Source organism: Gossypium hirsutum, chromosome A06 (genome assembly GCF_007990345.1).
Source record: "Gossypium hirsutum isolate 1008001.06 chromosome A06, Gossypium_hirsutum_v2.1, whole genome shotgun sequence".
NCBI lineage: Eukaryota > Viridiplantae > Streptophyta > Magnoliopsida > Malvales > Malvaceae > Gossypium > Gossypium hirsutum.
The window spans coordinates 3,729,230-3,757,021 of record NC_053429.1 but is presented as its reverse complement, the minus strand read 5'-3'; the positions used below and the strand labels follow the sequence as shown (position 1 = coordinate 3,757,021).

The 27,792-nt window shown below is 34.6% G+C and overlaps 2 protein-coding genes across 2 annotated transcripts; both read right to left on the bottom strand.

The window, feature by feature from the left end:
- Window positions 1-756: 756 nt before the first annotated feature.
- On the bottom strand, window positions 757-15,890 carry LOC107941551 (E3 ubiquitin-protein ligase UPL1). The gene is made up of 17 exons (XM_016875100.2): window positions 15,509-15,890; window positions 15,215-15,341; window positions 13,871-13,966; window positions 13,586-13,792; window positions 6,928-13,495; window positions 5,693-6,786; window positions 5,301-5,606; window positions 5,016-5,220; window positions 4,525-4,778; window positions 4,123-4,439; window positions 2,739-3,855; window positions 2,509-2,655; window positions 2,289-2,369; window positions 1,978-2,203; window positions 1,735-1,874; window positions 1,224-1,330; window positions 757-1,128 (listed from the first exon to the last, which is right to left on the bottom strand). Exons 2-17 carry the CDS (start codon window positions 15,311-15,313, stop codon window positions 1,026-1,028), a joined length of 11,067 nt encoding a protein of 3,688 aa, XP_016730589.2. The 5' UTR covers window positions 15,314-15,341; window positions 15,509-15,890; the 3' UTR covers window positions 757-1,025.
- Window positions 15,891-20,074: 4,184 nt separating this feature from the next.
- On the bottom strand, window positions 20,075-24,796 carry LOC121230311 (rhamnogalacturonate lyase B). Its single transcript, XM_041114881.1, has 12 exons — window positions 24,681-24,796; window positions 24,546-24,589; window positions 24,203-24,461; window positions 23,969-24,110; window positions 23,717-23,887; window positions 23,486-23,641; window positions 23,308-23,414; window positions 23,133-23,223; window positions 22,393-22,534; window positions 21,660-21,816; window positions 21,438-21,554; window positions 20,075-20,512 (listed from the first exon to the last, which is right to left on the bottom strand). The coding sequence occupies exons 1-12, from the start codon at window positions 24,794-24,796 to the stop codon at window positions 20,149-20,151; spliced, it is 1,866 nt and encodes a 621-aa protein (XP_040970815.1). The 3' UTR covers window positions 20,075-20,148.
- Between the last annotated feature and the right edge of the window lie 2,996 nt (window positions 24,797-27,792).

Here is a 27,792-nt window from a genome sequence, read left to right as displayed (position 1 = left end):
ACCTAGGCCTAATTTAGGAATGTGTATCAAAAGTACATTTGGTCCGATTTTTGACTTAGAGAAATATTTTTTTCTCTCAAAAAGCAACTTATTTGAGAATACTTTTATCCCAAAAATATCTGGTCTCGAAAGTGTTTCTTAAAAGCAATAACTAAATTGACCATTTTTCATACCCTCACAACATTGAGTATGAAAGTCACGAGGCATAAGTCCTACAACACAAATGTGGAACTTGAATTTAGTAAAAATGCGATGTGAGTTGAGAATGATGAGTAAGAAATTGATTTTTTTTCCGGGAATAATGAGTTGAGGAGAAACTGATTTTTTTCCGAAAAAATCTTCGGAAGTGTTGTCATACCAAAAGAGATTATGTGAATATTTTTTAATCCTCAACTTCAATCAAGTTCTTGGATTAAAAATAAGTTACATAAGTTACGAATTGAATCACATTGATCTTATTTTATGAAAGAAAAATACCGTACATTTGATTTTTTTTTTTGAAATATTTAAATACAATTACATAAATTTAATTAATGCCTATAAAACGCCAATTAAAACGGGTCTATCCGGATACAAAGAAACGGGCAAAAAGATGAAGAGCGAGCGTCAAACACAACTAAACTCGTTGAACTTTACAAACCAAATAAATAAGCAAAAAATAATAGGCATAAAAATGGCTGCAATTATTGTACGCTATTTAGCAAAACGACCAAATTTTATGTAAAGACGACTACCTGTAAAAAAAATGGCCTTAAATTGAACCAATGGTGAGCCTCTCCTTTTTTCATTTCAACAAAGGAAAGACAAATTTCTTAAAAAAAAAGTATAAATAATGATAGCAAATTTAAAACTGCCAGAAAATGACATTCCGGTAGCCAATATGCGACTGTACAGTAATATAAACATGTAATCAGTTCAACATCAGCCCAACTACCCCTTGTGCCCCCCAAAACAAAATTCCGATCCTAATGCCATTTATATCTATCTTTATCTACATGACGACAATATTTTACCGCTCCGAAATCTTAACCGAATCCAAACCCTTCACTGCCCTCATGAATCGCAAGCAACAACCTCTCTTCTAGATGTTCCTTAGACGGATACTCAGGTAAATCCAATTGATTGAAACTGCATTAATCAGAACGAAATGATCCTTACTAATAAATAAAATGGTACAAAGACAGAAGATCATCGTATTTTATAGAGATGATGCAACAGATTACCAGGTATGAGCAGAAGGCAAGTGATCTGGACTGCCGTATGCTTTGTGTATCTGGAACTTTTGTGAACCTGAAATTCCTTGAAGTGCACTAAAACCTTCTAAAGGCACCTGTGAGATTACCAAAAGCACACAAGTGATTTCATACACCAGCATGGCTATAACAAAGCGAAATTTCGTACATGTGAGAAAACGTAAATTATACATACAGACATAAATAGAGCTCTGGCATATCTCTACATACTCGAGGAATCAAAAAAGTTCATGATTTTCAAGTGAACTAATAAACCCATCTATCCTACTTGAATCTTAATTCCAGCATTCCATCATTAATTGTGATTTGTGAATGACATGCTTGTGAATGATGATTAAACATGTATAGAACAGTAATGATAGAAAAGTGATAGAAGGGAAGCATGAACCATAAATAATTAACCTTTGGTCTGAACTATAGTTGACAACTCGAAATGTCAAATTACTAGTAGTATTATCTACATTTTCAGGTGTTGAATTACCTTCGAGGTGCCTGTCACAAACTGGAGAAGCCGAGCTTTATCTTCCTTGCTGAACCCTTGAACAACATCCCAAAACCATTGTATAACAGGTGATGCTGCACTATACCCTGAGTACTCGGTATTTGCCCTCATATCATCCACTAGGAGACAGTAGTTACAGATCAGGTCATATTCAGATAACTTGGCAAAACAACGCATTCTACCATGTAATTAACATTATATAAACTGGTTTACAACACTTACAATCAATATCTGGAAGACCACTTATCAGTAATTCCAGCTCCTTGTCATTAAAAATAGTTATTAATTCCCTGGGAATTAATTCATTGAATCCTTCCAAAAATGCATTGATTTGTGGACGAATAGCAGTTGTCAAACGATGCTCAGCAACTAAATCAACATATTGGTGTTTATTCTCCTCAGTAACTTTAATGTTCCGCCCACCGGGAATCAGCTCATAGTCAGTCACCTGCATCATAAGTTGTAGAATGTAATTATAGCCAAAACAATTTCTCAACGCAAGGGCTTGATATAAGTACCAATGAAAATCCAACCTGTGTCCTTTCATACAATATCAACTTCTCCTCGTCAGCATCAATGCTAAAAGTAAGGTCTAGGACATCACTAATATCATTCTGAAAAATAAACAATGAAAGAATTAAGGTAAGAAGGTGAGAAGAACATTTATCTCTATAATAAACATGCCATCAATTCTATCACTCCCTTCCTGCATAAAAGATAAAAGAGGACATTGGAAATAGACATATGACTGACCTCAAGCATCCACTTCAGGTTTTTGAAGTAATCAGGGTCAATCGCTTCAATGTCATGGTAAGTAACTTTAACATCCAATATATGCTTGTAGAAAGATCGAGTAAAGTGAACATCCAAGAGTTGCCCATCAAAAAGTGCTTTTCCCACCTGGAAAATTTTATTAGGAAGTGAAAAAAGAAGAGAAACAAAAAGGTCTCAATCCAATAGGTGCAACTAGAGAAGGTACTCACTACTCGTCCAACAAATTTGAAGTATGAAAGATGTTCTGTTTGGTAGACGGAGTTGGGATTAGGCTGGAACGTTGACTCGTTGCCCACTGTAGTGAACAGCAAAGCTCCTTTGTCAAATATAACCCTGGATAAGAGCTGATACCATTCCCTTGTAAGCCCACCTGCATCAATACCTTCCTCTCCTTGGAAGTGAACAGTCAACCTCCCCTTCAAATCTTGAGTTGACCGCATCCGTAGCTGGTTATATGAATCCTCAAGTATGTAAGCTCTTCTAACCGATATTCTTAGAGGACTGTGAAGATGATCATGTTGATGCTTTATTTTGGACCTGAAGTGAGCCCGTTTGTTATCAAAATCAACAAAGCGGGGAACTTTAAGAAGAAGTGAAAATGACTTATCAAGCAGCCCAGGATTCTGGCGGATGAAAGCATTTAACAACTTCCTATGCTTCTCCGAGAACTTCACAAAGACATGTTTTTCATCAAATTTTGTGATAGGACCAGAAGTTTTCAGCTGGCCTGAAGATGTGTTGGCATCCTCGACATCAGAAATCGCAGCCATGCCTAAATCATGACCTGAACCTGGCGGTGCAGGATGCAACTTTTCACACACCACGAAAAAAGATTCTATATATGGCAAGATGTTCTGAGCACCTGCAGGAAGGGGTGATGTTACACCAGATTGTCGTGATGTGGAAGTTCTGGATGAAGCTGATAAATCAGATGCAGAATCTGAATAGCTCTCTATTTTGCTTATGCAAGAACTCAACTCTATCCACAACGGTTCTAACGCTGCATTGATGTCTAAAACCCGACCAAGAGCAGAGGAACGCTCTGTTTCAGGCAGCAGCTGCATTTCCTTTTCTTTCTCACTTATGGAACTAACAAGAGAGCTCAGTGCCTGTAAAACCCTTAAAATTGCAGCTCCATCAGAAGATGCTGTGCAGAGAAGAGCTTTCACTGCTTCACCAAACTTGTGCAACTCATCCATGGAAGATTCAATCAGATGTTGTATAGCACCAGCTAGCTCAGAAATAAACAGATGACTATGGCGTGGAGTAATAGCCACCAGCTTTTTCATTACCTCTGCCACCAGACCATATGCATTATCTGACAAACTGGGTCAGAACAAGAACATCAGCCCAAGCAAAGGAAATAAGGAACTCAATCATATTCAAAATTCAGTGAAAAGATAATAAATATTTGTTAGGAGTTGCAAACTGCATAATCCAGTCAATTCTTCTTTTTCAATTTTTAGTTGCAAAGCATAAGTCACAGAAGATGGAGAAATGGACCTTTCTTCAATAGAAGCATAAGAAATAAATGGTGGAAAATCAGATTAATAGACAGCACAAAAGAATACATGATGTAGACATACAACATACCCTTCCCGTGCAAGTAATGAGCACAAAAGTCGAAGCTCGGCTCGTGGGAGATTGGTCAGTACACTCTGCACATCACTTTCATTACTTGCACAAGATGCTGAGGGTTTAGATGAATCAGCAGTCTTTAAAGATGATTCAGCAACCTCCGAAGGAGCATAATGATTCTCTGCATTAACGGCAGCATCAGACATTGAAATTTGTGAAGCAGGTATTTGTTCAGTAGTTGACACCAGTTCAGTGGGTGGCGCCCTCAACTTATCAGATGAAAAAGGCTTCCCTTCGGCATGGTCAATGATGACATCCAACAAGTTTAGCAGCTGAAAAAAAGATCATAAATGAGCAAATAATAAATACAAAGGCATATTTGCTTAGCATATTTCCAATAGGGTTACCACTTATTACCTGCTCAAGATGTGCTATACTTCTCAAGTACAGGGGTTGATTGAGAAGGCTCAAAAGCAATGCAACAGAAATGAATCCTTCCTCCTGCTGCTCAGTCATCAAAGCTTTTCCACGTGACTGATCAATATTCCTTGGCTCTTGTAGGGTAGCAAGAGGCAATCTAAACTGAAGTAATATCTTTGCAACATATGGATGATTTCGAGCCAGGTAAGTGAGAGTCTCAAGAACTCGCCTACACACCAGAGGAGGAATTCCTACAGTGGGACAGCATAAGATAAAAGAAACCACTTAGAACACAATTACTACAATTCAAATCAAGAACAAAGCATAAAATAACTCCAAATATAAACCCATGAAGAATACAAAAAAAATAGAAGCAAAAGATACCCTACAGAAAGCGAAAAAATGGAAAAGAAGAAGTAAAGTCCTTCGGACAAACCACAATGAATCACTAGGGGTTATATACACTAGTCATGTGTATCATATCTTACCATCAAAACGTTGAGGACGCGAATACATAACATTATTCTGGCAACCATAAAGCCTGTATGGTGGTTCAATTGAATTTGAATAATTGATGGGCTTTCTTGTATCAAGCATCAGCATGTCCATCAAGATTTTAACGAGCGCTGTTCTCGTTTCATTATGAGCACATAAGTTCAACAAAAGCTTCTGCAAAGCACCTTTGTACAGTGGCTGCAGAATTTAACATGTTAATTCGCAAGTCAAGGATGAACTTCAAAAGGAAACATTAACCTGCTGAGACTGAGAAGCACCTGAACTATGCGAAGTAACCGAACCATTGCTTGAAGAGCTTCTGTACCAACTAAAGGGATTCCTTCAGCTTCAATTACCTTAGCAGACACAGATCTTCGTGACACAATACTTCCCCCAATCCTGTCCAGGCTGGATCCAATACCCTCACCTCTCCTTGAAGATTCACCTCTGCGATTTCTAGGGTACATTCCAAACAAGTTACGATTATGATATCGATGTGCAAATCTCTCACGCAACATGTTTGCCTCCGCAACAAGGGCAGGTGTGAGATTAGCAAGAATAGCATCAGATGATGTTAACAGAACCTGAGGATAAAAACAACAAAAGGAAAAATATTCAGACATCTCCAGTTTACAACTTGAAATTAACCACATCACAGCGTAAACCATACCTCTTCCCGTAAATCTGAAGGAAATGTTGCAATTATTGAGACGGTGTCCATCTCAACTGGTTGACCTTCCAGCTCCTGAGACTGATGATTCCTTTGTGCTTGCTGTTGTGCAAGAACTTCAGCTCGGATGTCTGGGGGAAGGGCCGCAAGAAACTCTGGGTCAATATCTCCAGAATTCTGTTGTTCAACATTTGAGGGCTGCACCACTTGACCCTGCTGAGCTGAAAGAACCTCAGCTCGCAACTCCTCCGGGAGAGCATCCAAAAATGCAGGATCAATTGATCCAGAACCAGCCACACTATTTATCTGCTGCTCTGAGGCCGGAACATCTTGATCTGCTTCTCGACTAGAATTCTCTGACACCTCAGTGACACTGTGGAGAGGTGCATCCCTAACACCAACAGCTGTAGAATTCCCACTAGATACATTTGTTCTTCTTGCACGAGCAGCCTGTGGATCAATAGTTCTGTCTGAAGAACCTTGCCTTTCTCCACCATCATCATGGCCATCTGCACTTCCAATCTCAACATCAAGGCTTCGAAGGCTCTCCCCTAAAGTAGCCCCACTACCACTACTTTCTTGGCTCACTGCTTCAACATCACGAACAGTTGCATCATTTTGCTCAAATTGCATTTCAATAGATTGTGAATGTCTATTTGATGCATCTGTTCCTTGAAGACTATCATTTACCATATGGTTCCCATCCACATTGAGAGAGCTACCATTTGCAGCAGAAGATGGAGGCACATCAGCATTTTCATTATTTACATTGTTTTCGACAGGATTCTCAGACCTCACACCAGCACCTGATTCCTGTAACTGAATACCGTCACCATGTGTCTGAGGTTCCACCATTGATTTGTTCTGATCAGAAGATTTCTCAGGGACTGATCGCCTCAGTTGGGAAACAAGCAACTCTTCAAGGCCTTGAGGTATAATAGCTGCACTTGACCCACTGCCTTGTTGGCTCTCATCAACCCACAAGTTCAAAGGATGACTGTGACGCCCATTCCTCAATGATCGAAAAATAGTATCCAGTTGTGATGAAGCACTGTCTGAGTTTCTGTCTGAAGGAATCATAATGTGGGCATTCTCTGGAAGAAGGGAACATGGAAAGAGGTGGATGGTTGTTAAAATCAGAGATGCACATAGAACAACAAAATTAATAAGCATTAGATGTAAATTAGAACAAATCCAGAAAAAATATACATCATTAGAATACAGAGAGAGAGAACCTGACTGCCTTGGAGAGGCTGAGCGTTGTGATGAAGGTCCCAACAAAAGAGGATGCCTTGAAGGAGCTGAATTCTCACCACTGCGTCCCAAAAGACTGTAAATGGATGTAGTACGTCCTTGACGTCTAGAACCAAAAACTTCAACTGGCATTACACGAAGAGTTTCACTCGCAAAGCTGTGGTCTCTACCAAAAACATCAATTTGGTCAAACACATCCATTCCATTCATACCCTCTTCCAACCTAAGAATTACTCCACCCTCATCATCACCACCATCCTCTTCATCTTCCTCCAATACTTCATCATCAAACTCATCATCAATCTCATGATCATCTTGATCTGTGTCAGGATGAGGCAGGTGATGTACATCATCTGCCTCCAAATCATTATGATCCTCGTCATCCTCGTCATCATCTTCATCCACTTCATCCCCGTCATCTCCAGACATCTCCTCATCCTCGTCATCATCAAGGTTTTCTTGCTCATGGGGCTGGATTTCAAAATGAATCCCCACATTGTCTACACCATTATCAAGATCCCTTGCATCCTCAGAAGTTTCTTGCATATAATGATCCTCAGTTGCAGGAGCAAAACCTCCATCAAGATCCTGGTCATGTTCCACATCATCCGTAACAGCATGAGGGCCCCCATAGTTTTGGACAGTATTGAATGACTCAACACGGTCAGCTGCAACTGTATCGTGACTAGACTGAGATGCCATTTCCATGGATTGTGATGCATCAATATTATCAACTCTCCCAGACTGGTTATGCTCAGCAGGTTTGACAGAACTCTCACCTTTGATAGCAGAAGAATCAGCTGAGTGAGCATACTCCTTGGTTACAAGTTCCAAGGTTTTGACAATCCCTGTAACAACTTTAGGTGACTCAGAATGATCCAAATCCAACACCTCAAGCATGCGTGTTAATGATGCAACCAAACCAACATCTATAAAAGTGGCAGAAGCTTCTGCTGAGATGCATGATCCAGTTGACGTACGGGCAACTAATATATCATTCAACAGATCAAAAAAAGACTGCATATTACTGCTTGGAGGTTTGAAGCCATCTGATGAATCAACGAAGTCATTGAAAATACAATTAATCTCTGTAAACACTCTTTTCCTGGCCTCTGCAGAACGAACACAAGATGCAACCAAAAATTGACTAGCCCTGGTTGCTAGCTTATGCCTCCAGTCACCATCACTTTTCCTTTCCTTCTTTGAATTCCTGGAATATGGAATAAACCGGTGAAGAATGTGATGAAATATTCCACTCGTGGATAAACCAGCTGAGCCCCTTTGATTAGGGACCCTGCAACTACTAATTTCACCATCTCTCCTCAGCAGCACATGAACAGATGAAGCATACATTAACAGAATCTCTGTCAAAAGTTTCAAGATGAATGCTATCTTTGCAATTGATGAAGAAGCATCTTGTCCAGAAACACCATTCAAATCAGACACAGTCGCAATGGCTTTTCCCTTACCCTTGACGGCAGCAACATCAATTTCCATATCAGTTGATGAAGGTGCATCAACAGGCACATCTGTTCTAACTTCATTTGTCAAGGGAGGTACAAAAACATTAACTGAATCCAGAAGAAGCTCAATCACATTTACAAAACTTGGGGGATATTTTCTATGCATTTTAACTGACTTAGAATTTGAATCAGTAAGTTTCCCATGCCCAGTCCCAGGGGCTGCTGAGTTCGTATTGCACAAATTACCCTTTCCATCAGTTTGCTGTGTTCTATCTTTGTCTGATGTTTTCTCTTTTTCTTTCTCCTTGGGTTTATCTTTGTCCCTGTCTTTAACCAAAACAATGTAAGGTCTGTCACCAACCATCTCTACTTGGCAGACAGACTTGACAGCCTGCATAAATATTACTGGATCACGAGAAATGACAGAACTTAGGTTGATAATGAAAATACGTGGACTAACTCTTCCACTTGAATGCCGATTTGCCAAAGCTGCAAGACTGTGCTTTATCTCAGCTTCCATTGCCTGCTGCAAGGTTTGAGGATCCTCAAGGACATGACGGATAATGGTAGCAGCGACATTGTCAAACCCAGGAAAAAGACTACTTGTTGGCAGCGAAAGAAGTGAACTTACACCCCCACCATCCAGAAAACAAACAGCGACAGAATGGGTTCTAGTCAGAGTGGAACACAGCTGCAGGACAGCATGCATTGTTTCAGATGGAAACTGGCTTTTTATACAGCTACAAGCAATCTCAATCAGTCTCTTCTGCTCGTGAATATCTATATGTCTCGGAGACCCAAATGAGGACTGCAACTTACTTTTGTTATCCTCATCAATACTGACAGATGTCTGCTGGCTACTAACATTGTCGCCTTTCAACTGCTCAACAATTTCAGTATTCAATTTTTGCTCCACCTGAAGTAACCTATCAAGAGCAAGGAAAGCAGTTGTTACCCACTTTGGAACTCGATGCTTCTCCTTGTCTACTGAACCAGAGTCCCACCCTGAAAGTAAATCCGTTACAACTTTTACCAGTCCACTCTTTGAGGCGATCTCTTGTGCCCCCACATCCTCATGAAGAATCAAAGCAAGAACATGGAGAAGACCAGAGAGCAGAGAATTGTTTCTGCTATCAGAAACAGAACTAGAATCTCTAACTTGGTCAAGAATGAAGGAAATTACACTAGACCTATATTGGCCATCATTTTGGGAGCAGATCAACACAAGAAGGTCTCTAACCGGGAATGCCAGAGGTTCCTTCATCTGAAGCAGCTTTGTACATGTTGATAATAATTCCTCAACAGGAGGAAGTTGAACCATCTCTTCTTCAAGTTCCTTGCTACTGTCATTTGAAGCATCTGCATTTGTCTCAGTTTCAGGGTTCCCAAGAGACATGGCAAGTGCACGAGCAAGCTCATCATCCTCCTGGATTTCCTCTGGATGGGAGAATAGCCACTCCATTGCCAACTCCACACTATTAGATCCAACTTGCCTCAGAGCTTCTTCTGCTCTAGATCTGGAAAATCCCATCTCTACAATTGTTGCTACGGCTGTTTCATTTGGAGGGGGCCCAATAACACGAGCACTGTTGCTGCTGGCAATATTTTTAACTTCAACACCAGAGTAAATGTGGCTAATGATAGAAATAACTGTCGTGATGAACTCAGAACTGCAGTCAGTAAACTGTGGGTGAGTCCAAACCGGTAGCACTGCCTTAAGCACCATAGATTGAAGCACCTTCACAAAAGTTTCAGCATCCCGAGGGAAAGGAACATCACCGCTAGCAAGTGTTTGCACGAGCAAGTGTTTGGTGAATGGAGATAAAATAAAAGAAGAAGTCACAAGATGGTCCATAAATTTACCATAGCTAGCTAATGGACCATAAATCCATGCATGGTCACCATCTTCCTTTTCATCCTGCTTTAGATTACCAGTATCTGTATCCATTGGAGATGCTGGAGCCCTATTAACTGCAAATAGTAATTGACTGGTAGCTTCAAAAGTTGTCAAAACTGATTGAACAACTCCGCGTCCATATAAGCAGTTTAGCATAATAGCATTGCAGGAATCTGGCCGGTCCAGAAGAATGCTGTTAATGAAATCAATAACCTTACCAAAGTAGCGACATTTTGTAGATATGGATGCTTCCGAGCCTGAAGAATTTACATGGCCTCCATGGTTCATGTGACCCAATGCAATAGAGGCAAAACTAAAAGCAACAGATTTTGATGCAGGGGATGCATTAACAGTATCATCCCGACGACGAGAAGGAAGTACCATCACTTTTCCCAACTCTTGAAACAAATGGATAATGTGGAAGGAAAGTGACCTCACCATATCACAGCAAGATGTGTGATATGACCTCTTCTTGTCATATTCCTTTTTTTTTGCAGATCCAGAAGCATCTGATAAAGAAGAATGATTGGCTCCAAAACGCATGTTTGAACCATCAATACCCAGTCTCTGTTGAAAGCCAGTAGCTCTGCCAAGTTCACGATAAAGATTTATGAGGTCAAAGAATTGAGATTCAATGTTCCATCCTGGTATCCTTCTCCTTAATAATGGATCAAGAAACTGTCTAAACGAGTTCAACCGTTGACCATCAGTACCACTTGCACTAGATTCCAGTTGTTGTGACTCGGGCTCAGCAAAACTAGAACTGGCACTATCATCCTCTGTTCCAACTTTGGCATCTTCAAGGAGTGCAATCTGCCATAAAATTTCACGATGAACAAGACCAATGTCTTCCAGAACATCTTTGCTGCCATTTCCAAGTTCTGCAAGCAAAGCACTAACCCAACGATTATCTTTGGAAGCAGCAAGAAACAGTAGGAACTCAACAAGGAAAAGGGGGGAAAAGATTCCATCATCAGGCATCAGCTTAGGATCCAATAAAAATGACCCTGAAGCTGCACCAAATGCCATCAAGGCTTTCTTCAAATGTTCCCTAAGAGAAGAACAGAAGGCACGTGCAAGAGGAGCAGAGTGATGCTGAGTAAACCCTTTAAAAACCATGGTGCTTTGTAAAGCAATTGACATCCCCTCAGATGACTGTACAATACTAGGCCTTAAAAGAAGTTTCAGTAAAGCTTCAATTCCACATTTCTCCACAAACAAGCGACATGTTTCAGCATTCTCTGTTGTTCTATGAAGCAAAACCATCAGATGTAAAATGCACAACTGGAGAAACTGCTCATCACTGATATCTTCAGTTACAGAATCCACTACACCACCCAGACGACAATGCTCTTCATTTCCTTTGTCTTCAGAATCAGTTTCCATTGCAGTTGTACCATTAACTTTTTCCATAGATGATGACCCAGACAGACTAGAGCTCTCCCCAAAGGAAGCAATTTTATTTACAATTTCAATTATTATATCAACACCACTGCTTCTCAATGAAGATACATGGCGCAAAAGCTCTTCTGTTGCATTAGCCAAAGGAACAACTGCTTCATTCATCACCAGCACATACTTCTTGCTTGTAAAGATGTCAACAAGGAATCGCAGTGCTGAAGTTTCTTTCACTGAATCCAAGCCTTTGGCATTAAGACAAATGGCACCAATGCCATTTGGAACACATGTTATAGCCTTTGAAGATGGAAGTACCCCAGACAACACTGAAGATAAAAAGGAATCCGGAAGACCCAGTTCAAGAAGTGCAGGAAGACAAGTTGGATCTTTATGGATAATCTCACTCATAACAGTCACAGCCGAGTAGTAAATATCACCTCCAAATTTATCGGCATTCCTATATATGAGTGACAATGTACCAGGCAGAGAACTGTCATGAGGATTCTGTGGTCTGGTGGAGTTTGCTGGGGCATATGTAGCAGAACCAAGAGCTTTCAAAAGCACCTTGATAAGCCTCTTTTGGGAGTACAAGTGGTCATCATTGTATCTTGAGCATTCCCCGGTGATCATTAAATTATCATTTCCGCCAGACATACCAATAACTCTATGGACTTCTGTCTGCAGCCTCTGAGCCAAAAGCTCCACTCCACCCAATTCTCTAAGCAGTGACACAGCCGAACTGCTGTAATCCATGAGCTTTTGTAGAGCTTTTACAGCCAAATACACAAGATGCATATGATTTGGGTCAGAATCCTCCAAAAGGGGTAAAAAGGTTGGCACCATTCCAGATCCTCTAATATTACTCCCTGATGCAGAGGATGACACGATATGAAGCAGATAGAACTGAAGAAGAGCATCAATAAAAGCAAGAGATGATGGATCACTAGAACCTTTCAGTAACAGAACTGCCTTCTGGAGCACATTCAAGAGAATCATTCGATTTCCTACAGTAAAACTCATGCTTGATCCACTCAAAATTCGTGCCCGATCATGAGATGTTGAATATGCAGCTAACTGAGCTCCCAATGCAAGCATCGCAAGAGTTCTAATAGTTCCAGGAATAGTTTCCTCAGAGCGCACGATCCTGATCAATTCATTTGTATACTCCGGTTCATTCACAAAAAATGTTGTCAGCTCATCATTAGCATCATTAGAATGAATAAGCACAATAAATGCAAGAAGGCAAATCCTGCTGTACAGCCTGCATATCCTTGTCGACCGAAAGGAATGTGCATATCTAATTCTTGTTAGCAATGAAAACCGAAGCTCAGGGGGTACGTTATACTCTTCAATACAGATTTTCATTATTAACAGATCATCCTCCTTCCGCAAATGTAGGTCTGGCATGTATATGACTCTCGAAGTAGAATTGGCATCATCAATTCTTTCTTCAGGTCCTTGAGTATTTAGACCATGCAATTGAAAATAAAGGCTAGAACCAATCTGATTTTGGGACTTGTCACGCTCATTTTCTGTGCTGGATGGAAACAAACTAAGCCCTTCCTCCTGTGTTCTCTCATTTGACAAAACACATGAATAAAGACCCAATCCCTCCTCCTTGCTCCCCCAACCCTGAGCAAGAGAGAGCAGATAGCTGTTGACAGAACCACATCCAATCAACTTACCACTCCCATGGACCTTAGATGGGTTTATTTTAACAAGTGCAGAAAGAGTCTCCAGTGTAGCTATAAGAATTTCAGGATCAGTAGATGAAAGTAGAAGCTTGAAATGCTGAAAGGAGAATGAAAGAGTTGTATTATATAAAACAATATTAGAGAATCACATAGTTAAAGCTTCTTACGAATTAACAAGTCAAGATACCTCCAAGCAATCAAATGCACTCTTGTTGTGACAATTCTCCAAGATAATTTGCATTACTCTTAGTATTTGAAGAACTGCATGCTTTGGAAATGGACTGTCATCTTCTAGAATTTTATCTGATAGGAGCAGATCATTCCTACAAGACAGGTATGTCTTGAAATATGTATCAAAATGATGAAACAGTGGCCTCCAATGATGAAAATTCCCCTGAATTAAAAGCAAAAAAGTGAGTGAAAAAATCCAAAAAAAAGCGGGAAAAAAGAGGAACATTTAGTAAATAATCACCTTGGTGTACTCCCACCGAAAGCCTGAAAGTGGTATTGCTATATCCTGTAACGGACTCTGAATCACTTTATCAATAAATGCTTTAATCTGAGGAGGCTGCAAGTGACAGTAAAATGATGGATTTATTTCCCAGAAGAAAGGAGCAAAAAGAAGAAAACATAAGCTTTGGAAACCATTCAGGCAAGCCTCATGGAAACAAGTTTATATTCCACTCAAGCAGATTCAAGACAACCAGTAATAAAATTGACATTTATACATATGTTCCTCTAGGAATGTGCTTAGATGCATAAAAGGACGATGAGAATCATACTAACAGAAGTAAAAGTCATGCCATTGATACCAAGCACACACCTAATTGAAGATAAACCATGGCAGCCTCAAAATAGAGAGATATGCGTATCAAATATAAAATGATAATATATTATAGATGCAAAAAATAAGTCATATAGTAAATAACCAGAACAAAAAGGATTAGGAACAACAAAGAATATCCGATTGCAAGCCCACCAAACCACACAATCATACCTAGCAGAGGAAAAAGAAAACTATCAATGACATCCTAAGAAAGGGAGACTGTCCATGATAAACCATCCAATTTTTGCAAAAGAAAACTTTCCAAGAAAAGTACACTTAGAAACATGCAGAGAGTCCCATAGCTAGCACAGCATGGAATGCAAAGTTCAATAACATAACTTTCCTTTCTTTTTTTTCTAAAAATAAATGTAAGTACAAGCAAAACCATTGCATCCTGAAAAGACTGTTTCTTCTTTTAAAAATAATTGAAGTTTACTGTTTCTTCTTTTAGAAATAATTGTATGTAAACTTCAAAGCCTCCTATTCTTACTCAACAAGAATGTCCTTCATGAGTACACATGCATTTGAGAGATTAGACACCAAAAATTACCCTGATTTAAAAATAAATAAATAAAAAGAACACACATGCACATGCAAACATATTGAATGGTTATTTCGAGTTAGGGTCATACATATGCCCGAATAATATAGTTCTTCAGTTTAAGATAAATTTTAAGAAGATGCACATAACAATTTGTGACCATGTGCAATACCATAAACTAAGCATTAAATAGTTCTCAAAGCATTACTCTCTTTCAGTTAAGAGGGAAAATCAATCAGTAGAATCAGCCGAAAACACTATTGTATTGAGAACCAAAACTTAACTCAAATAAACATTGTGAAACAAACACAACATTCAAATACGAATAACTACAACCAAAGAGTAATAATTTAAAACCCTAAGGGATTCACCAAACAGTACTAGATTCTGATAAACCCTAACCGCAAAGTATTTTTACACAGGAAAAAATAACCAAAAAAAAAACTTACAGGCTCAGAGTCGAACTTGATAGAAGGACCACCGGTGGCGGTTTCGCCAGACAAAAGCTGGCGAAGCCTTGAAGGCAAAGTCGATCTTATATTCGCCATCTCACCTCTACTTCTCCACTTCCAACCACTACAACGACAAACCAAAAAGAATTTTTAAAAAAAAAACTGTACAAAATTAAACCCTAAAAACAGAAATCAGAGATTTTAAAAATCGAAAAAAAAATCAAAACAGATCAGATATCAGATTACATAAACTACAGATATACTGAAAAGGAAAAGAGAGGGAGACCATACCTGAGAAAGGAGGGAGAGAAGAGCAAGGGATGCTTTACACATCCAAAGTACAAAACATGAAATTAAAACAAAATTAGAACAAAAAAGATAATTTTACAGGGAAATTAATTCAAAAAACAAAATGAGAGAAGAGAAAGGAAAAGGAGGCGTTTTGTTTTTGTTGGCAGCTTAACTTGGTGGTTTTACGTGTCGTTTGGTTTTGATTTTGGCTTAATGTTTAAAATTGATTTGTTTTAGTTTCGTGAGAAGAGATTTATATAATGGTGTTTAAGAAGATAATCTAAGGCCAAGCTAAAAGGGAAAATTTGCATTTTAGGGTCTTAAAAAGGACTGAAATATAAAATTAAAATAAATTAATAGTGACAAATATAAATATGTTTTAGTGAGTTGAGAGAGCAAGAAGAAAAAGAGCTGACACATATACAGTGTTTTGACAAAACACAACTACAGAAGGGTCATTTTGAAATTCGGATTTTTTTATTACTTGACCTTTTTAGTTTTCTCTTCTTCTTTTTTTTTCTTTATCTTTCTAGTTCTTTTCTTTTTTATTTTTATATTTAAATTTATAACAAAAAAATTAAGACTTTTTGTCTTTCATATATTCTTTCTAAGTAGAAATAAATAAAGTGGATATTGACTTTGAATTTTTCAATCCATGGCTTCATTTTGCTTGTTTAAAATCTAATAGTTTAATTAAAAATTATGTAAATTAATAAACAATTAGAATTTTATAAACTTAGTTTAATCATCAATTTTTATCAATTTTTTATTTTTTACTAATTTCGAACTATTTATTCATATATTAATTTAAATTTTTTTTGTCCATATTATTATACCAATCAATTTTTAATCCAAACAATTTAATTGCTTAATTCGATTTAATTCTAAAAATATTTATTAGATGATAATAAGAAACCATTAATAATATATATTTTTATATATAATTAATAATTTAGTTTTATAATATTAATATTTTCTTTAAAAAATAGTATTTTTGACTCAATAGAATATATATATTTAGTATATATAGAGAGAGGATTTGCTTGAGATCTATCTCAACAATAATCAATTTAGATTAAATCACATGGATAATCAATAACTATTTTTCTGTTATTAAAATCTCAACAAATTCTTTCATTATTAAAAATAAATTAAAGGAAAATTCCAACAAATTGGAGAAATGACTAAGAAATAGTTAAAAGTTAAAACAGTCTAATGTTCCTTTTGGTTAAAAGCTTCAGTCCATCTTTCCCTTACTTTGTTAGTCACTACTTTGTTCTTTGGGACCCAATAGCTAAAAGTGAAAGGAAGAAAAAACCTTAGAAATTAAAAATAAATATTGATTTAATGTATAATGTACTATAGTGTGTGAATTTATTTTATGTAATTGTAACTCTTAAATTTTTATTTAATTCATTTATAATATTTATAATTTAAAACATTTTTCATTTAAGTTCAATTTCAATATTAATTATCATGTTTTTAAAATTAAAACTATATATTATTATATTTTAATCTCATAACTACATTATTAATAAAATGTTACAATTTTTATAAAAAATATAATATAATTAAATATAATTAAATTAATATATACGATTAATCCAAGCGATAAAACTAGTATATATTATAGTAGGATATTGAAACACTTATAGGAATTATTCTAAGTGGCAGCCTAAAATATTTAGAAGTGGCCATCCTCTTTAATTGACACGTGTTTATTCAAAGCACTTCATATATTTAGTCAATTTTGTGTTTAAATGTGAATCATTTAATTTTTTATTTACTTACTTTTAATTTTTAATTTAAATAATTTTTACCATTTTTTTTGGTACCATGTAAATTTGAAACAGTTTGATTAAGAGTAAAATATATTCTATATTTAATGGTTAATGATGATTAAGAATAAATTAACTCTAGCTCAAACCAAAAAAACGTCTCTATATATACGTTATATAGGTAAAGCATTATTCATAACTTTGATGTCCTCCCCTAATGGTGGAAGTCCCTAGTTGATATTTTTTATATCTTTTTCAAAACGCCTTGCGCAAAAATACCAATTGTTAATCCAATCCTCTTTGCCTCAATGATTGCTTATCTGAATATAGCCTGCTTAGCAATACCCCATGCAAGATGCTGCAAAACTTGCAAATTTCAATCCTTAATTATTAAAAATTACTTTGCATTTTCTCTTTGCTTGTCTGAAAACACTTGCACGAATTCGATAACATACACAATCTGTACAAAAAAAAAAACAGTTACATAAATAGCTAAAGATTTTGAACTGTGGATTACATTAAAAATATCATTTACCTTCATGTCCTTTAAAATAACAACCATTTTTGTGAACCATAAATTCAATAAAATACAAATTATTATGCGTTGAATATCTTCCATTAACAAAGAAGAAAAGCTAAAAGTTGATATATAAATTATTAAATATCGTTAAGTTACCAAATAAGCATAAATGATTTATATTGTAAGTAAAACTAATATTCATGATTTTCATTCCAAACATATATATTTTTCTATGAATAATACATATCATGTAATTAAATACATATAATTTAGGTATAATAATTTATTTAACCTTTTAACTTTATAAAAAAAAAGTCATTTTAGTTCTACTTTTTTTAGAACTTCAAATGACAAAGTTTGTTATTTTCTCCCCCAAAATGGATGGAATCAACTGTTAAATTTTTTATGTGATAGCAGATATGAGTTGTAATAGAATATGTGGCATTCTACGCATTAAAAAACATTGCATTTAACTTACACAGAATTCTAATTTAAAATAAAATATAATTAAATCAAATCCGAAAACCTAAAAAACACTACTTAAATAATGTCAATACAACTATTAATTAAAACTCAATTATTCTTTACACATACTTCACTTACAATCAATGTAAACTCTTCAAAGAATGCCTAAAAAGAATGTCTAATTATGCAACCACAAATATTCAACAAAGAAACCAAAAAAGACACTCCAAAACCTATCACCAATGTGCAACAATCAGGTCTATTTATAGGAGGATACAAACAGCCCATTCAACAGTGTTTTGATAAATTTTTAAATTCTCGATTAAAAGTTAATTTTATCTATTAAAATATCTCTAATAATTATTTCATAAAATCTTTCATAATATGATTTTTTAAAACAATTTCTATTTCTCAAAAAATAATGATAAGGATAAAGGTAAGACTCATTAATAATTTAAACTCTCTCTCTCTTCTATTTCAAGCCAAACGAATGGATAATCGTAGGCTCTTATTTTAATGAAATTCTCTTCATTTGTTGGGTTAAAAAATATGTAATCAAGACTTATGTAACAATCAAACATGTCAACAAAAAACATTTGATTGCAGCAGAACTATTAATTTATCTGTTGTTCAAAAATAAAGCAGAGCAATAAATACTATTTTAATAATCGATGACAAAGGTACTAATGGATTACTGAACTTCTAATATTTCTTTATAATTAGAGTTGTCCAAGGTTGGGTAACTTACCCAGTCGAGTAGGCTTGGCCCAGTTTAGGTTGGGTTTAAGTAAAACAATTTCTATTTTGGATTGATTTGTATTGGCTCAAATTTGATTTAAATAATAAAAAATATTTTTAAAGTTAAATTAAATTATAAAACTAAATAAAATTTTATATTAATATTTGAACAATAAAGTGAGCTTTTGAGGTATGTCTAGCAAACTAAAAAACATGCTTGGGCTTTAGTTTTTTTGATATTGAGCCGCGACAGGGTTTAACTCGACTCATAGATTGTACAACTTTATTTATAATATGTAAGTTGTAGATTTAGTCTTTATAATTTATACTTTAATTTAGTTATTTAGTCTTTATACTTTTTGAATATTATATTATATTATAGTTTAAATATTTTTAAAAAATATGTTATTTATGTTTAAAATTTCAATATAAAAATATGTATAAGGGTAGTAAAAGAAAAAAATGAAATTACTTAATATTAAATAAAAAGAAATTGTAAATTGATTTAGGCTAACTATCGATAAATATAAGTAAATTTATGAAATGTTTAATATTCATATTTTAAATTAAATTAGACTTAAATAATTATATATCATGTTAATATAATATGTGAATCCGGATCAAACTTGAACTAACTGAATTACAAATTCATAAAATAGAGGTTAAAGCAAGAAATAAAGCCGAGTAAACCAACAACAACACAATCTATAAATCCATGTAATTACAACACACTTGCATTTTACATACATTAATATATCATGTTCTCTTATTTTCATACAAACATGTTAATATCATACTTTGATTTTATTGTCATTTCTTCAGTAAAAGTATTATGTTGGCTTCTATATTAAAAGTTAAATTGTATTTTGTCAATTTACTCACAAAATGGATAAGTTAGTTATTATATGTTAGTTCAAAGAGTAAACTGATATTTTCTATTAAAAATTTCATCCATATTTATTGATAAAAATTGGTTTAGTTAACAGAATAATCTTTAACATATATAAGCTGATTTTTAACAGAAAAATAGATAAAATTTTTAATAAAATAATCAATTTACTTTTTAATCTAAAATATAATAATTAATTTACTCATTTTTTGAATAAAAAAAGTTCACTTAGTCCTGCGTGATGCAATCGTCAAGAAGGTGGTACTTCTAAACGAATATAATCATACATAAGCCCTTGTAATGCGCTGCTACACATTGGTTGAGTCAAGAAAATGGTGTTTTCACCTTCCATAAGGAAAGTACCTTTCACATCTATGCTATAAAGACCGTACAGTCCATGGATTCCATGTCTTGTAATGGTGTTATCATGTCCAATCACTCCTGTTGTAAACAGTGGGGGATTTGCCTTCGGATTATTGATTCTAACTTGCAATTCTGCAACATAGGCTGTTGCTAAAGCAACTCGAAGTTTGTAGATTCCAGTTTGGTTTATATTATCAAGGTTGAACTTGATTTGCCATGTGGTTCCTTCATACTTTCCATCATTCTTCTTCCTGAAAATCAACAAATTTCTTCTTTTGTTAATGGGAAACTCGATAATTTTAAAATAGGTCAAACTCATGGTTTCTGGTATTTCTATTATGTTAAAATTTTGGATGTAGTCCCCGTATTTTTAGTTTAGCATAATTTGGTCTCACTACTTTTATGCTATTGTTAGTTAGTCTAAATTGGTAAACACAATTAAACAATTTTTGCTAAAGTGCTGACTTGAATTTTTTCTAAAAGGGAAAAAAGCAACATTTAGTCCTTAAATTTGGTAACTTTTCCACATTGGTCTTTAAATTTTTTTTATTCATATTAATATTGGAACTAAGCAGTTGTTCTCGATTTTATCATTGAACTTGAATTCCGTTAATATATGATGACATGAAACTTTAAAATTATGTGAAACTATTACTTGTTTTTTTTTAAATATTTTTAATAAATTTTGATTTGTTTTAGATTTTATATAAAGTTTTTAAAATTTTCAAATCATGACATGGTACAATTTCAGAGTGTCACGTTATCATACTTTACGAAATTCAAGTTTAATTACTAATTAAGGAAAAGTTGTCAAGTTCTAGACTAATATAAATAAAAAAAGTTCAGGGACTAAGTTGAAAAACTTACTAAATTCAAGGGCTAAATGTTACTTTATCCCTTTAAATAAATACCCTTAAGCATTCGGTTGACATGCAATTCTTTTATTGAATTAAGCTGTTTAGCATTTAGCTAATACATAATTTTTTATCGTCACTTTAGTAAAATAATTAATAGTGTTAATCATTTGAACTAATTAATAACATTATAAATAAATAATAGAATTAGGTCAAACTAAAGTACAATAACTAAATTTCAAATTTTAATATAGTAAAAGGACCAAAACCATAAATTTGACCATTTAAAGATATGTAAAAGAAGAAAAGAAAAGAAAAAAACCTGGTAACTTGAGCAAAGAACCAGTCAGTTCTGTAATCACTAACACCAACAGTGTAAACTAAATCTCCATTAGGATATAAATCTGAGTATCTCTCCCACAATCCATATTGCCTGTACCTGATCAAAACCAAAACGATCAAACATTTTACATTTACTTCATCTTAATACTATCTTTCATGTTGAATTTCATATACACAATATTTGCAGGCTCAGAAAACTAACTTTTCAGGGTGGTTCACATATAGTTTATTAATGTACTTTGGATCAGGATCTGGTACATGGAACTCTGCTGCAGTTCTATCAGGGATTCCAATTTCCCACAGTGTAGCCCCATCTCTTGGTGGTTCATAAACAAGCTCACCCATGTCGATATCACAACCTGCTTTAACATATTGCTTGAATGAGATTTTGTTATGCATGTATGTATGTATGGGTGGTGCTAGGGGGCTGGCAGGCCCCGGCCACTTGAAATGAGAAATCCCATTTTTAGCCTTTTTTAAATTTCTAAAATTTTAAATTAGTACATGATAAAAATGCATTTTGGTCCCTCCAAAATGATATAATTTTGATTTAATCTTTTAAAAAATTATGAAGATATAAGCTATTAAAACAGTGAAATTGCATTTTATCTCTCATAAAAATATATAACTTAATTCCGAATCTTTCGTAAAAAAATTTTTGCCATCACCCCTGCATGTATGTATGGGTGAAGCCAAAAAAAAAATTGAGGGGCCAAGATTCAGTTATATATTTTTATAAAAGTTAATGCAATTTCACCATTGTATAGACCTATATTTTTATGGTTTTCAAAAGGATTACATAAAAAATTTTAACATTTCAGGAAGCTAAACCATAATTTTATTATATATCAACTTAAAATTTGACTAAAAAAATAATTTCTCATTGTAGGAGAGGTCGTATGTATGTATGTTAGAAGTGAAAATGGATTTGATACCTGAAGTTATGGTAATTATGGTATCATTTTTGTAATCACCAATGAAACCTGGGACCCAAGCATAAAGATTATAGTCACCAGTCCTTACATCATTGATAAAAAAGTAGCCATTTTCATCTGTTTTAGTCCAGAATTGGTAACCCTGACATAATACATTTATATATTGATTCAGATTCATAAAACAGTGCCTTGGAGAACAAGCAACTGAAAGGCAAAACTGTTAATTTTTTTACGGTAAACTATACCTAATTAAGCTATTAGTAAATTTATTAATTTCAAAAAGTTACAAAATTATAACTGAACTATTCAAAAGTTTTCATTTAAATCACTGATCTATTCAAAAGTGTTTATTTAAGTTACTGGGCTGTTAAGTTTTTTAAAAAAAGTCCGACTAATGAACTCCAAGTAACGGTTTGACGATCAGTATGATGGATCGGTACCCATCTACAAGTAGAAAAACATACCTTAGATCCAAATCAATCTGAAGGTCAGTGTTGGAGATTAGAGAAGAAAACTATTTGAATTTTGGTTTGTTGATTATTATAGAATAGAAGGGGAAAAATAGTTTTCGATTGGTATAGGTGGTGCGAACAGAGAGGCCATGTAATAGTAGGTTTTTAACACTGAAAACTTTCGAATAGTTTAGTGACCATTTTGTAATTTTTTTAAATTGAATGACCAAACATAAATTTACTAATAGTTTAGTAACCTCAAGTGTAGTTTACCCATTTCTTATTTACCTTGCTTTCTGTTTGCCATGAGCCAACATCTCCTGGTGGCGCCAATCCCACATAAGCACCATTTACTGATATATGTTCATTGCTGACATACCTAAACAAGTTCCAGCCATGGAACTTGATCAAAATTCGCCTTGAATATTAACAAATCAATAGGCCAAAAAGCCAAAGAGAGTACCTGTCACTAACTCGTAATCTACCACTAACGCAACCTCGCTGCTGGGATTTTGGAAAATCGTCCGATGCTAGGAAGTTGTGAGGCCAACATTGGACTTGGGTTTTTGTCTGTAAATCCAAATTCGATTGTTTTAAGGTGGTGTTGTTCTTCCAATTGTTAAGAAGTAAAAAGAAAGTACCTCTTGTTTAGCATCTTCCCATAGCCAAAGAGGATCATTGTTGTCAATCAAAGTGTTGAGATAAAAGAAAACGGGGCCGAATACTTTCTTCCATGGCTCTCCGCGTTGAAACTTCGGCACCATTTCCTCCCCAACGTAATGAGCACTCAAAAACATCTAAATGTAGCATTTTGGTTAATGATCACATGTAATTAGAACAATGATCTCATAGCGTACTTGTTTGTTACTTACTGCTAGATTTATAGGACCAACATGAGAAGTAAGGTTTTGTTTCATTGGTCCACCGGATCGGAACTCATTGCTCGGCGTGATTTGCCACCACCCCACCGGTGGATCGTTGCATATCCATCCATGAACATGAAGATCTTTGTTTTCGCAAGAGTATTGATATTTGTCATCCACCTACAATAATAACAGTACCATATAAGTTCACTAAACAAATAGGAAAAGCCTAAACGGAAAAAAACCCCCAAAGAAATGAACCTCTCCCTGGAACTCCGACTCAACCGGATGAACAATTAGGACTGCTTCGGGATAAGCTAGGGGACTACTTCTTCTTGGTGACCGGTCATCTGGTAACGGCATGCGCCTTTGCCTGTTATCTGCCACTGCCATGTACTGAAACCTGTAAAGGAACACGACTTAAAATTCCTATCAAAATTCAACCCTGTGCAAACAGAATCATATCACTAACACGTAAGTCGATTCATCACATACTTGTCTTTTCTAAGCTTGAAAACGATCCTGGTTTGTGGCAAGTTGAAACCAGGCCACTCTTTTAAGTGCTCGTAAATGGCGTATGAGTAAAACCCCGATGATCCTCGAAGCATTACGAACCTTTTGTCTATATTTAAGGGGACATGCTTGCCCTCTAAAGAACTCCTATCTCTAGTGAATGAGATTTCCACTTGTTCTTCGTTTTCAACCATCACTTTGAATTTTGACCCTTTTATTCTGCATATTAATTGCTTTGTTTATCAGATTATAATAATATAATACGAAAAAAAAAACATAAAATGTTTTTTTTGGGGTTGCTTGCAGTACACGTAAGAGGTCCCTGTTGTTCCTCCTGTTCCTTCTTCACTCCAAACAAGGTCCCAGTACCTGCATATATGGATTCCATTTTCTTAAGAATTTCTTGTAACCCAAGAAATTTTTAACGATGAGAATTGCAGTGAAGAAATTCATGATTTACCCTCTATCGGATTCATGGTTACGAATTTCAAGCAGATTATCGATGCCTTGATAGCTTACTCCGGTGACGATTCCCTCGGGTTTCGATATTGTGACTTGGAGTATCCCATTATCCATCACCACCTGTGTATGGTATGAAAGTGTTAAACTACTTCATCAACAACTACATAACGTGACATGAATTAAAACACATAAAACACACTAAAACTTCTATCGTACGAGTATGCGTGTGAAAATCACATATTTAAAACACAGATTTATTTTAAAATAATATATAATAAATAATGAAAGATTTAGTTTGAAACTAATTTATAGTAACACTTGAAATATGTACGATATTAAAATAAAAAAAATAGATTAACTTGTGATATCAACTCAATCAATAACATTATTAATATATATACACTTGCTGGAGGTAATAAAATATGCATAATATGTAAATATTATATTAAAATAAAATTTTAGTTTAGTGGTAAAATTAATGTTTTATTGATGTGAATAGTATTGGTTTAAATTCAATGATTTAAATACCCTTTAATAATTTTATTACGGAAGGACATTTTCATAATTTCTCAAACCGAGTTGGTGTCTGATTAACTCATGATACCAACTCAATCAGGGACTTAATAATAGTATAAATAAAAAGACTAAAATACCCTAAAAAATATAACTTAATTTAATTACAAAAAGATATTTTCGTAATTTTTTAAATTGAGTTGATGCTTAGTTAATTCGTGACACCACCTCAACTTGAGGCTTAAATACTAGTATAGATAAAATACTTTGGAAAATATTGGAAACAAGATTTTGACTTACATGATCATCTTGAATAAACAATTGCACCCCTTGAATGGACATGGTTTATGGGACTTTTTTTTTTTGTTTCCCTGAGACTTAATCAATTAATGCAAAACTAATTGATTTGGGGGGCTAATTATATATAATGAACAACTTGTAGGGATCTAAAGTGGAAACAATTTTTAAATAAATGGTGCATGGCTTATAAGAAATGGGTTTTTTTTTTGTGTGTGTGTTGCTTTACTTGGATTAGAGAGCAAGACACCTAAATTTTGGGTTACTTTTTTTGATTGAGAATTCTTTACTCAGTCGCTAATTGTGTTTGATTCACAAGTTCAAAGCCGTGAAAGAGCCGCTACGTACGTGCATTATGTTGGCTGCTCCACTTACGATGGTTCCTTCATTAAGTCATAGATTGTATTGCCCATGTTATAAAATAAAAGCTTGTTTATGAGGGGCATAGATTCCAACGTTAAAGTGTGTGTGGTTCAGCTATGATGGCTTACATTTACAGGAAAATATAAAATAGAGGCATCCTTTGTTTATGTTATAAAATGTTGTACTTCATTATAATAGAGCTTTCTTGTCGTATAACTTAGTATCTAATTGTTTTTTTATTATTAATTTTTGGTGTAGTGAATTACAATGAGGGGCGAAATTAGAGGTGCTGATAGGGTTTGACTTTTTTAAAATAAAAAATTTTATATTTTTACTCTTTAAATTTTTTTTAAAATTTTTTAAATTAATAAAGGTAAAATTATATTTTAGCCTCTCTAAAAATGATAAAGTTTTGATTTAATCCTTTATAAATTACATTTTTACTATCGTAAAAATTACAATTTAATTTCAACTATTAAAAATATTTTCTGACTTCGCCCCGATTACAATCCTAATATTTAGCTCGTATATTGATCAATCAAAAAAATTATAAGAGGGAAATGAATATAAAAATCAATTACGGAAATATATTGCAGAAGTTAAAATTCAAAACTATGAATATGATTTCTTAAATTTAACAACATAAATTAATTGGATTAAATCACATATTTTCGAAGAAATCTTTTATATAACTAAGATTATCCCTTTAAATCCTTATTAATTAATGATGATTTATGCGGTGAAATTAGTGTATATTTTTTTCTATTTTCGTAAATTAATTATCAATTTAGTTGTTTTAGAAAGGGTAAACTATCAAAATAGTCACTTTTATTTCTCTCAGGTTACATTTTAGTCACTTATGTTTAAAATGTTACGTTTTAGTCATTTACGTTAACGTGCTATAATATTTTAGTCACTGAGCCGTTAATTTAACTTTTCCTTTTTTTTTCATTCTCTTCTCCTTCTATTTTCCTTCCTTCTTCATCTCTTTTAACATAAAAGAAAAATATTAATGTAATACCCCTACCCGTATTCATTGCCGGAATAGGGTACGAGGCATTACCGGAGTTTACGAATTAATTTTTTTTTTAATTCAACATATTTTCATGATAGATTCATGCATTTATATAAGATAACGTCATCACATATCTATAACCAGGTTTGTTAACCATACTAATGGCTAACTTTACATTCATTTCACGTTAACATTTACTTTGTTAGCTTATACATGCCATTGATTTCCAAAATAAAGTTTCTTTATATACCGAAATCCTGAGGTTGACAGTGTGATGTGTCTCCGACCAAATCCGACCTCCGAGCTCTTAACACTACAAAACAGGGAAAAAGGAAACGGGGTAAGCACTTTGTGCTTAGTAAGCTCATGTAACAAGAATTATACTTACCTAATATTTTCAATACAATATAATAAACATTCATATATCCATTCAATGCATTATTACCCTAACATGCACAAACTCAACATTCAAGTTAGTACAATAATTTCCATGTATCAATAATATATATATATACCATGATTGATGTACTCATCAATACCATGATTTTCATTCCCTTATTATTTTTCATATTTATCCCGTTGAATTTATCGAAATTTCGATGGATTTTCAGAGGTACACTTTTAGTGTACAATTCCGGGTCCGTCAATTCATATTCATGTGCGCACATTTCCATTTCAGAGAGCACAGTCCCGCGAACCTCAACCTTGCAGCGGGATTACCAGTCCAGGCTAAATCCCCTGCAATATAAACTCATAGAGTATTGTCGGGATTACCAGTCCAGGCTAAATCCCCTGCAACGACAATTACTTTAATGAGCTTGGATCTGAATTACCAGTCCAGGCTAAATTCAGACCCTAATTCGGATTACCCGTCCGGGCTAAATCTATTTTACACATATTCTTCGGGAGGGCTATATCGGGA